This window comes from Panthera uncia, chromosome B4, assembly GCF_023721935.1.
Source record: "Panthera uncia isolate 11264 chromosome B4, Puncia_PCG_1.0, whole genome shotgun sequence".
Taxonomy (NCBI): Eukaryota; Metazoa; Chordata; class Mammalia; order Carnivora; family Felidae; genus Panthera; species Panthera uncia.
In genome coordinates this window covers 54,523,164-54,535,436 of record NC_064809.1, presented here as the reverse complement: position 1 = coordinate 54,535,436, position 12,273 = coordinate 54,523,164, and the positions used below count along the sequence as shown (strand labels likewise).

General features: G+C 38.4%; 1 protein-coding gene across 2 annotated transcripts in view; it reads right to left on the bottom strand.

Moving 5' to 3' along the window:
• ETNK1 (ethanolamine kinase 1) overlaps positions 1–4,547 on the bottom strand; it is a 66,738-nt gene extending 62,191 nt beyond the window's left edge. Inside the window, exon 1 of one of the 2 annotated variants that reach the window (XM_049625188.1) lies at positions 4,076–4,547. In XM_049625188.1, the coding sequence (XP_049481145.1) occupies positions 4,076–4,231 (156 nt within the window). In that variant the 5' untranslated portion in view covers positions 4,232–4,547. The remainder of the gene's footprint in view (positions 1–4,075) is intronic. The other variant, XM_049625187.1, reaches the window with a different exon arrangement.
• Between the last annotated feature and the right edge of the window lie 7,726 nt (positions 4,548–12,273).

The following is a 12,273-nucleotide window of genomic DNA, read 5'->3' as shown; positions in this document are numbered from 1 at the left end:
AACCTCAGAGCCTGGAACCTCCTTCACATTCTGTGTCTCCCTCTCTCTGCCCCTCCCCCGTTCACACTCTGTATCTCTCTCAAAAATAAACATTAAAACAAAATTTTGTTTAAATTACACATCTTTGATAGGAGCCTATCAAACATCATACATCTCTCTTAGCCACAGTCAACAGAGTCAACAGAGTCTTAGGGCCTACCACCCATCAAATACTTTACTTTCTCTACCCCATCCTGGCTCACACTTGCTCTCAATACAAACTATCTCTCCTTCTCTCAAAATAAATGCATACAATAAAAAATAAAAAATAAAAAAATAAAAAAATAAAAAGCCCAGGTGGCTCAGTCGGTTGAGCGTTGAACTCTTAATTTCGCTGAACTCTTAATTTCGGCTTGGGTCATGATCTCACACTTCCGTTTGGGAGTTCCAGCCTACTATGGGACTCTTGTGCTGATAGTGTACAGCCTGCTTGGGATTCTCTCTCTGCCCCTCCCCTGCTTGCACATGCAAGCTCTTGGGGGTACGTTCTCAAAATAAATAAACTTAAAAAAAAAAATAAAAGAAATACCTGAAACTAACATAACATTGTGTGTCAACTATACCTTAAAAAAAAAGGGGTGGGGGAGAATTAAGTTAGAACAGTAAAGACACAGCTTAATAGAACTCTCTCTCTCTCTATATATATATATATGTTTTGATTCTTCATTTAAAAGAATACTAAATATCAAATATTGATATTAAAATAAGAAGGCTTATAGATTTTTAATAGACTATTTTAGTAACCATTTCCAACATGGCTAGATAAAGAGAAGAAAGGGGATATGGAAACTGCTATGTAGCTACAAACCAAACACAGCACTGGTTTCCAAGACAGTCTATGTATGCTTAAAAAAAGGGGGGGATTTCAAAACTATGCATCCAAAAACATGGAAAAACTTGTAGTACAAAAGGGAAAAAACCGTATGCTTTTTAAATGTTCTTCTGTAATCTTTGCATATTAATATGAATGTTCATTCTAAAAACACTACATTATGACTTTATTTATCTTCCCCATCTGACTAGGAATTTCAGTAAAATATTATGAAATAAAAAGCACTGACTGGTATTATTGTTTCAAATGTACTCTATCTACTCTAGGGCAGTACAGTACACTCCAAAAAGCTCACCACCCCTTTTATACTTTGTTCTTTCAATTTTGTATGAATAGGAAAACCAAAAACTTAACTTGTTAAAATCCCATCTAAAATGAGATACAGCATTCCATGTGTCTCTTAAGTTCTGAGCAAAGACTGGGCCCTATATCATTTTGACTGCATCAAAGTCTTTTTTGCTGGCTTCTGGATTTTCCAATATATTCTGAACAGTTCAGCTGACATGAGTAATCGTCAAGTAAAGTGTTAGTAGACTTAGCCTGTAAGGTATGTTTAAAGCATATTTTCATTACATAAAAATTTTAGAAAAAAATGGGCTACATACCAGTATTGATCTGTTGACCATATGATACATACTTCCCTTCTGAAATGTGAATGATTATCTTTATACTTCAAAGGAAATAAAAGCAAATCTCGAAAGAAATATTCCCATTGAGATTTACTAAAGAAATCCTAAAGCATCATAAAGAAGAGTTTAGAGGGGCATCTAGCTAGCTCAGTTGGTCACTCTTGATCTCAGGGTTCTGAGTTCGCCCCACAATGGGTGTAGAAATTACTTTAAAATCTTAAAAAAAATTTTTAAAAAGTAAAGAAGAGTTTAGAATGACGGAATATGGGAGTCAGATTTTCCCAGGTTCAGAAACCACCAATAAATAACCACCAAGTCAGACTTTCTAATCAAAAGAGTTGTTTGCTCATGGAATGATTATATTTCTAATAATCATCCTTACAGCAAAGTAAGTGGTAGTATTTACCTTTTTTTTTTTTAATTTTTTTTAACATTTATTCAGTTTTGAGAGACAGAAACAGAGTATGAACAGGGGAGGAGAAGAGAGAGAGGGAGACACAGAATCTGAAGCAGGCTTCAGGCTACGAGCTGTCAGCACAGAGCCCGATGCGGGGCTCAAACTCACAAACCAAGAGATCATGACCTGAGCCGAAGTGGGTCACTTAACCGACTGAGCCACCCAGGCACCCCTGGTAGTATTTATCTTCACTGACAAGTATATTAGAAATTTGGATTATGAGTGCAAAGGTCTTAAAGTCTAAAGTTGCTATGTAGATAAAAGGCAAGAGTCAATCCCAAGTACTTTCCAATAACCAAAAAGTTCCCATTTTGTCCCTTTTTTACCTATACCCTGGCTTTATCTCACTAATTCCACCTAAAAAAAAAAAGAAAAAAAAAGTACCTAATAGTGTTGTTTGTAGGATTAAGTGATAAAATATATAGATCACCTAATTCACAATCTGGAACACTGGTACCACAGGATAGCTATTTTTACTGTTCTACAGACAAATACACCAACAGAAACACGAGTCTCAGGCTTAAAACTTTAAACTCTCTACTTAAAAAGTAGCATAGTTTGCCAGCACCAAAGTTTCCCAGGAAGCAGCACTGTCTTTAATTCGTATGCTTAGTTTATAATTGACTTTCAGAGTATAAATCATTTTAATAAATATAAAAATTTTCTGTAATAAACTACAAATAAGTTAATAAAATAAGGAGTTCTGAGTTTCAATTGGAAGGTTCAATTTTGGAAGTTTGAACTAATTTAACTTTTTTAATTAAAGGAAATATAGCATATTAATTTTTTTTAATAACACATGAAAATCATTTTGGAGTCACTATGTCCTGTTTAGTTGGCTAACGCTCCCTTAAAATTTCAAAATTCCGAATAATTGTTTTCCTAAAACACATGAGTCCTTTTAATCTGCTCAAAACTCTTCTAGTCAACAAGAACTGAAACTAACACTCCTGAAAGCCCAAGTGTCAGGAACTGTTCCGGGGCCCTAGAGCACTGTTCATGTTTTATTCATCTTTGTATAGGTGACTACTTTAGCAAAGAATCTGAAATACTGTTAAGTCAATAACACTAATGAATAAATTAGTCAACAAAACAAACCAGATGATTTGGCTACCTCTTAAACAGATCTGAACAAATTCCAAATACCTCAGCCTTCAAAATCATTGACTTTCATGTGTGTATGCAAGGAAAATGGAGGTTCGTTGTCACAGATCCCGAAATTCTAAAAGTTAAATTAATATTCAAAATGTCATGTATACTAAATCATACCTTATTAGAAATAAGTTATTAGAAAACGCCTAGATCTCTAAAGATTTTTCTCCCAATTTTTGTCTACCAATATGACACACTGATCGACCTAACATCAGACATTGCTAGTTTTACTAAGACGAATAAAAAAATTCAGAAACACCGATTCAAATAAAATATGTGTAGAGCTACCTAAGAACTCAATCGAGTAATGCCTGACCATGGTTATTACTCTGAAATCGAATACTCTCGCCATTCCGAAGGTTCGAGACGATAATGCAGGGTGAGACCTCCAGGGGAGTTATCCGCCAGGAGGGGTGGCAGGCAAAGTGGGGGGAGGGAGAGGAAGGGGGTGGGGGAAGGGGAACGGGGTGGGGGAGGGGGTGGGGGTACGGGCGGGGGAAAGGGGGTGGGGGGAAGGGGGAAGGGGGTGGGGGGAGGGGTGGGAAGAGGAAGGAAAAGACCAGATGAATTAATTAAAGCATTATCCAAGTAAGGAGAGAAGGTAACTAGAGACGACAGAAGAGGACCCCCTAGCAAGGGGAATGGAAAAGGTTCCTTTTGCAGTTAGAAAGGCCAGGGGAGTGGGAGGAGGGGCAACTATCAACAGGGATTTTCCCGGTGTGAATGGGTGCGTCACTTACGTAGCTGCTTCCAGAAAGAAAATCTGCCCTAAGGACAACCTCGCTAAGCAATTGTGAAGGAAGGGGGAGTGACCTTCCCAGGTTTGATGGAGGAAACACAGGGTCACTTCCCAGAGGACTGAGGAAAAAGGCGTTCTCGGGTCGACAGAGAACTAAAGGGATTGTGAGAACCCCCCGGGGCCGAGTCTGGGCAGTGAGAGACCCCGTACTGAGATGTGGGCGTTACCTGCAGGGTCACCTCTTGAGGGTCCCAATGCGGCCGCAGGTGTCGCAGGAGGCTGAGGGCCCCCTCCCGGCAACGCTGCTCCTCCTGATCCTGAACCGTGACGTCCAACTTGGGCACCTCCGGGGAGCCGGGCGGAACGTGGATGTAATTGGCCATGGCCCAGGCGACGGCAGAGACTACCACCACGACGACGGCGACGGCGACCACGAGAACGGCGGGCGCCGACAGGCTGGTGGATCCTTCCGTCCCGGGGCGCCCTCGCGGGAGGGCTAGGGGCGCTCAGACAGACGGGCGAGCGGTAGGAAAACGGCTGGACACGACACTCTCACCGACCCAGGTCTGAACAGCAGCTGAACTGAGCCGGAGATGTTCACGGGAAAAATTCCGCTCGTCTGCTCTCCACCGCCGGCGGCCGCGAAGCATGCCGGGACTGGCCTGACGCTAGCGTCACGCGCAGGGCGGGGCCTCCGCCTGCGTCAGTTGGCTGAAGACGACTTTTTAGCCCCAAGCACAATGGGCGACTGCAGCTAGCTCGGTACCTAGGTCGTCTAAAGCTCGTCCCGCTAGCTTTTAATCTGAAAACGCAGGCTCCTCTTCCGGAATGCGCCTGAGCTCTGCGAAGACTCGAAAGGCTGTGAAGCTTTAGATCACATGATCGGGGGCTTTTGGGGTCTGAATTTGAGTTATGACTGAGTTTTTCTCGGAAGCGAGGAACGTGCCCTGAAGTAACCCCCAGATCAGCCTTTGAATTTGGCCGGAATATGGGCATGGGAGATTAACTGGCTCGCCTTGATCTCGAAGCCGCTCTGTCCTGGCGACCACACAGTTGGGTGAGCAAACAGTATACAGAAGTCATGGTATTTGGGACAAACTTAGATATTTGTGTAAAGACGGCAACACTTAAAGATTTATTTTTGATGCCAGATGTTTAACCATACTGAGAATTATTCAGAGCCAGGAAAAACAGGTTATAGTCTAGGATGAAGATGAAAGGTTAGGGAAGAAAAATGGTTTTGAGACTCAGCACTTACAGTGGCTCCACGCCTGTTTCAGGGTATTCCTGCATGGACCTTACAATAACTACCTTAAAACTTTTAGCTTCAAGTTTTATAGCAGCTATTTCCTCTGTTAAGATAATATTGGAAACTGGATAGTCCACAATTTATTGGGACCTCCAAATCTTCATTATGATTGAGAAAAATGATCTGAGATATGATCTGTTAATCTATGTCTTCCCTGAAACATTTAGTACATGGTGAATATGTTTATTAGTGGTAAATCAGTAACTGGATTCAGCTTAATTAACATTCAAATGTTTACCTCCTTAACATGAGTTTACAATGATTGTTCAGAATGAACCTATTTAGCTTTGTAAATCACAAAATAAATAGCTCACTGTCAATAAGGGTAAATTCATAAAAAGAAGAAAAAGAAAATAGCACTGGGTGTTATATAGAAGTGATGAATCACTGGGTTCTGCTCCTGAAACCAACACTACGCTATATGTTAACTAACTTAAATTTAATAAAAACAAGGGGGGCGCCTGGGTGGCTCAGTTGGTTAGGCATCTGACTCTTGATTTCGCCTCAACATGATTTCATGGTTTTATGAGTTGATGAGTTGGAGCCCTGCATCAGGTTCTGTGCTGGCAGTGTGGAACCTGCTTGGGATTCTCTCTCCTTCCCTCTCTCTCTGCCCCTTCCTCACTCACGTCTCTGTCTCTCTCAAAAATAAAATTTTTAAAATTTAAAAAATAAAAATAAACTGAAAAAAGAAAATACAGTATTATAATACAGCAAGGGAGTTGAATCCACATTTTCCAGATATTTTTTTAAATTATGTACTACAATAAACAATAGATTATACGTTCCAAATTGGGGAGAAATAATATACTAATACTAAAACACATATGTATAAAAGATCAGTAAAACCTGAGCCAGATGCTCAGCCTTTGGAGGTGACTCCACTGGGCCAGCACTGTTGCGAAATAAACAGTTTTCTGATTCCCCTAGTGCTTGTTGCTTGTGCCTTCCTGGACGCCAAGTATTTGCTGTAACAATACTTTCACATTTTATTTTTTATTTTATTTTATTTTTTTTTAAATCTTTATTTCTGAGACAGAGAGAGAGACAGAGCAGGAGTGGGGAAGGGGCAGAGAGAGAGGGAGACACTGAATCTGAAGTAGGCTCCAGGCTCCTAGCTGTCAGCACAGAGCCCGACGTGGGGCTCGAACTCACAAACTGTGAGATCATGACCTGAGCTGAAGTCAGTCGCTCAACCGACTGAGCCACCCAGGCACCCCTACTTTCACATTTTAGATGGTATCTCTTTTATTTTTGTATAATTTGTATTATTTTATACTGATATAGCGTATATAGTACATATAATATATACTATACAGATGAAATTTTAAAATGTTTTAAACTATACTTTGAATTGTAAAATAATTTACTAGCAAATTATAAAAAAATCATTTTGAGGGGCACCTGGCTGGCTCAGTTGGTGGAGCATGCAACTCTTGATCTCAGGGTTGTGAGTTTGAAGGTTGTGAAGAAATGTGATTTCTTCACTACATTGAGTGTAGAAATTACTTAAAATCCAAAGAAAAAAAATTATTTTGAGAACTGCACAAGTTTGTAATTTTTTTTAATGTTTACTTATTTTTGAGAGAGAGAGAAAGAGACAACGTGAGCAGAGGAGGGACAAAGAGAAAGAGGGAGACACAGTATCTGAAACAGGCTCCAGGCTCTGAGCTGTCAGCAGGGAGACGCATGCAGGGCTCAAACCCACAAGCCCTGAGATCATGACCTGAGCCAAAGTCCAATGCTTAACTGACTGAGCCACCCAGAGGCCCCATAAGTTTGTAATTTTAAAGAAGCATCCTTTCACAAGAAAAAAAAATATTATGTACCTAAGAATAAAATTAACAAAAGATGTGCAAGTCCTTTATGGATGAAATTATATCAATGGAGAAATCTTTTCATAAAAAAGAAAAGATACTTATAAAGATCTTTGTTTTGACTCAACTAATCAATAACTATAATGCAATTATAATTAAAATCTCAACAGGGTTTTTCACAGAACTTGTTTAAATGACGTTAAAATGTATGCCAAACTTTGTCCAAGAAAAGCAGCTATAATTTTTTTGTGGGGAAGGGAGGGCTGCAGAATAAGTTGAGAGAACCCCTCCTAGTAGGATTTATTATATAAAGTTTAGGAATGGGCAAATAGACCAGTAGAACCTAATACTGATTCCAGAAAAATACCTAAACATATATGATAACTTTGAATATGACAAAGGTGGCTTTAAAAATTAGTGAAAAAAGGGGTGCCTGGGTGGCTCAGTCGATTGAGCATCTGACTTCAGCTCAGGTCATGATCTCACAGCTTGTGAGTTCGAGCCCCACATCAGGCTCTGTGCTAATCACTCAAAGCCTGGATCCTGCTTTGGATTCTGTGTCTCTCTCTCTACCCCTCCCCTGCTCATGCTCTGTCTCTCTCTTCTCAAAAGTAAATAAAAACATTAATTTTTTTTTTTTAATTAGTGAAAAAAGGATGGGCTAGTTAATAAATGGTACTGGAACAATTGCCATTCATATGGGAAAATTTTTGATCCCTCCTCATTATGTATAAAAATTAATTCTGGGAGATTAAAAACCTTAATATTAAAACCAAAACCCAAAAAATATATAAGAAATGTCAGTTCTTATCAACTTGATCTATACAGTGCAGTTCCAATGCAAATCCCAACAAGTTATTTTTGTGGCTTTTGACAAACTGATTCTAAAGTTTATATGGAGAGGAAAAGGACTCAGAATAACCAATTAAATACTGAAGAAGAACAACAACAAAAACAGGCACTACCCAACTTCAACACTTACCATAAAGCTACAGTGATCAAGACAGTGAAGTATTAGTAAAGAATTGACAAATCAATGGAACACAATAGATAGTGCAGAAATAGATTCACATGAATATAGTTAACTGTTGAAAAAGGAACATAAGGCAATTCAATGGAGAAACGCTATTTTTTTTCAATAAATGGTGCTGGAACGACTGGACATCCACATATAAGAAAACATGAATCTAGACACAGACTTTATATCTTTCACAAAATTAACTCAAAATGGGTTATTGACCTAAATGTAAAACAAAACTATGAAGTTCTTAAGTGAAAACATAGGAGAAAATCTAGGTGACCTTGGGTTTGGCAATGACTTTTTAGATACAACACCAAAAGCACAATCCATGAAAGAAAAATTGGTGAGTCAGACTTCAGTAAAATTAAAAACTTCTGCTCTGGGAAAAACACAGTTAAGAGAATGCAAAGCCAAACCACATGACTAGGAGAAAATATTTGCAAGACACACACATATCTGATAAAAGACTTGTATCCAAAATATACAAAAGAACTCTTAAAACAATAAAGGAAAAAAATTTTTTTAATGGGCAGAGGATCAGAATCTCACCAAGAACACATACAGATAGCAAATAATCACAAAAACATGTTCACACCATGTGTCATTAGGGAACTGAAACTTAACAATGATACCACTACGCACCTATTAGAATGGCTAAAATCCAAACTGTTGACAACACCAAACTTTGGTGAAGATGTTGGGAAACAGGAACTCTCATTCATCACTAGTGGGATACAAAATGGTATAGTCACTTTGGAAGACAGTCTAGCAGATTCTCATAAAGCTAAACATAGTCTTACCATGTTATCCAGAAATCATGCTCTTTGATTATCCAAATGAATTCAAAACTTACAGCCACACAAAAACCTGTACTCAAATGTTTATAGCACCTTTACTCATAACTGCCAAAACTTGGAAGCTACCAAGATATCCTTCAACAGTTTAGATTTAAAAAACAAAAACAACGAAAAAGTGTTACATCTACATAATGGAATTTTATACAGCAATAAAATGAAATGTGCGATCAATCCATGAAAAAATGAAAAACAAATGAAATAATCTTAAATGCATAGTATTAAGTGAAGGCAACCAATCTGAAAAGGCTATATACTGTATGATTTCAACTATATGACATTCTAGAAAAGGCAAAACAGTAGAGACAGTAAACAGAATAGTGGTTACCAGGTGTTTAGATAGAGGGAAGTAGGGATAAAAAGATGGGGCACAGGAGATTTTTAAAGCAGTGAAACTATTCTGTATGATACTGTAATGCTAGATACATGACATTATGGGTTGTCAAACCCATAGAACTGTACAGCACAAAAAAATGAACATAAATGTAAACTATGGACTTTATATTTATATCTTTAGTAATCAGCATCCTGCCTTACTATAGTAGTTATGCAAAAAATGTAAATGAATGAATAAAAAATGTATAAGAAAATATGGGATCAGATCCCTACAATTATAAGTGAAGGAAGGATGTCCTAAGCAAGACTCATACAGCACTCAAAATTTTAAGAGGACTTCAAATACCTCCATTTTGACCTCAAACATTCTCACTGATTAAGTTCTTCTTTCCAACTTGTCTCTTAACTTGGGCAAAAAACCATGGGGGCAAAGCATCCTCTGATGGGAACCAAAACAACCCCATCAAGCAATAAGGACTGCTCTGAGCCAGCAATACTTCACTCGTGACAATGATGACCTGATCTTTATTGCCCACCTGCATGTACCCATGGGTCTTTGTCCCCCATTTGCCTTATATAAATCCGGAAGTAGTTTGGCACTTTGGAGACAATCTTTGAGACACCAGTCCTCAGTCTTCCTAGTGTTGGCCTCACTGAACTAAATTCCTTTCTTATTTCACCACCACTCATTTCTCTGCCTTCGGATTTTGTCAGGACAAGTGGCCAGATCTGGACTGGTCCCAAATTGGGACCCCTGGAGCCAGGTACTCTTGCACCCCTGTGCCCCTGCACCCTGTGCCCCAGCTACACAATGAAAGAAAAGGACTGATAAGTTTTTTATAATATAACTGCATATGTATATGATCAAAAGGGAATTACTGTTCAGAATACCACTAATAAGAAAGCCAAACTGCTCAGAAAAATAGGCAAAGAATATCAATTCTCAGAGATGAACTCTGAATAGCCATTAGGCTTATGAAAGTAATCAAGGCAATGCAAATTAAAGCAACAGTGAGATACCATTTTATATCCATTAAATTGAAAAACAATTGAATTCCTGTAACGTCAATTGGATATTATTGATGGGAAGGTAAATTTATTTGGAAAAAAAAAACTTTGAAGTGCAATATTACACTATTTAATAAAGCTGAAGATAAGTATTCATTACTACCCACAAATTTCAATTGCAGGTATACACAAAAATCCCCCACATATACATGAGAAAGTGTGCAGGAATATATACTGCAGTCTTGTTCATGATAGCTAAGTGTCAACAGCCTGTCTCTCATTAGGAAAATGACTGGATGAAGATAGATGAGTAGATAGGTAGGTAAGTAGGTAGATAGATGATAGATAGATAGATAGATAGATAGATAGGAATATCCTACAACAGAATAAGGATGACAGGTGGAAAATATGCATGTATTTATGCATATATTCAGGAGACAATAATGGCACTAGAAGTCAGAAATCAAGCTATAGCAGTTGTTCTGGGAATCCAACAGCACCTCTGGTTAATTGAAAACAATTGGCTTCTCTGTCTTTTCTCTCTCCACCTGTTTTTATCTCTATTGTGCTCCTAATTATCTGTTTTTGCTTCCTTGTGATTTCTGCCTACTGGTTTCTCTCCATGTATGTCTCTATCGTTCGTTCAGGTCTTACCCAAAAATTGCTCCTAGGGTGGCCTTTCCACTGCTTCCTACACAAGCTGTTTTATTTTTTTTGGGTATCAGTTATTACCTATGTAAGTTACTTTAAAATCAACATATTTACTCTTTTAGAATCTATGTTTTGTACTACAGTGTTAACTCCAGGAGAGCAAAGCCATAGTCTATCTTGTCTATTGCCACACCGCCTGGAATAGTGCCTAGAACTTAAAAGGTACCCAATAAATAAATACTTAAGCCCACCTAGTTAGCTCCTGATAGTCTGCCAGTCTCACATAAGAATAGCCTTCAGTCAAAGGTTGTATTTGCTCATCTCCCTAGAGTACTCTGATTATGTTGAGCTGCCCTACTGATTACTTCCTAGGCCACAGGCCAACCCATAAATTATCTCTGGCTTTGGAGCAAAGTCTTAGCTGTAGGGTATCATTAAATCTGCTCAGCACTTTGCAACATGTCTAGAAGATAGAAGATAGTTATGAAGATATAACATCAATATAAAATGTCCATCGTATTTTAGTCCCTTTTCTGTATTTGGGACATTGGGGTCACCAGTACCTGCCTCCTATCTTTGCTTCTTGAAACCCCACTCATCCTTCAGAGTTTAACTGTACAGCAATCATGTTCATGGAGCTGAAGGGGAGCAGAATTTACCATTTCAAAATATGTCACTTTGGCATGAGGATTATTTTGAGCTAAAGACGATCAAAACCCAGCAGATTCAGGAAAGCTCTTTACCTCCCCCTCAATTGCCTAAATTTACATTGGAAAGGGGACCTGTACAGGAAAGAGAGCCATTCCAGAGGTACCTTTTTCTCTAAGAAACTTATCTGCATAGTAGGGTAAGCTTTGTTTTGCAAACATCCTCTGTGACTTCCAACGAAAGGTCTTCCTCCTTTTTGTATCCCCAAACCACTACCCATTTCCTTAGCTCAGGATGTTGCATAAGCCTCAATTACCTGGATGTTCCTTGAGTCTTCCAATCTTTACGGGGCTCCCTTATGCACAATTTTGTTTGTTTTTCTCCTGTTAATCTGTTTTATATCAATTTAATTTAGACCAGCCAAAGAACCATAGAAGGGAAAAAGGGAAACATTTTCTATCTCTATAAAGCCTATTTGGATTTTCCCAGTCCAAATTTACTTCTCCCTTTTATACATCTGTTAGAACACCTAACAAATTCTGCCATATGCCACCCACATTGTAGATTTAAGTCATAAAGATTGTGCTACACATAAAAGACTAGTAAAATGTTTATAACTTGTTACATAATGAGCATTATATATGAGGAAATGAAAGGATCACTGAATGTAAATCCAGAGGCTTTGGTCATAAATTTTTTAATTACAGTGGAGTTAACTTTAGTTACCAGAGTAATATTGTAAAGAATTTACAGAAGAAAATATTATGTGTAACAAGGTTAT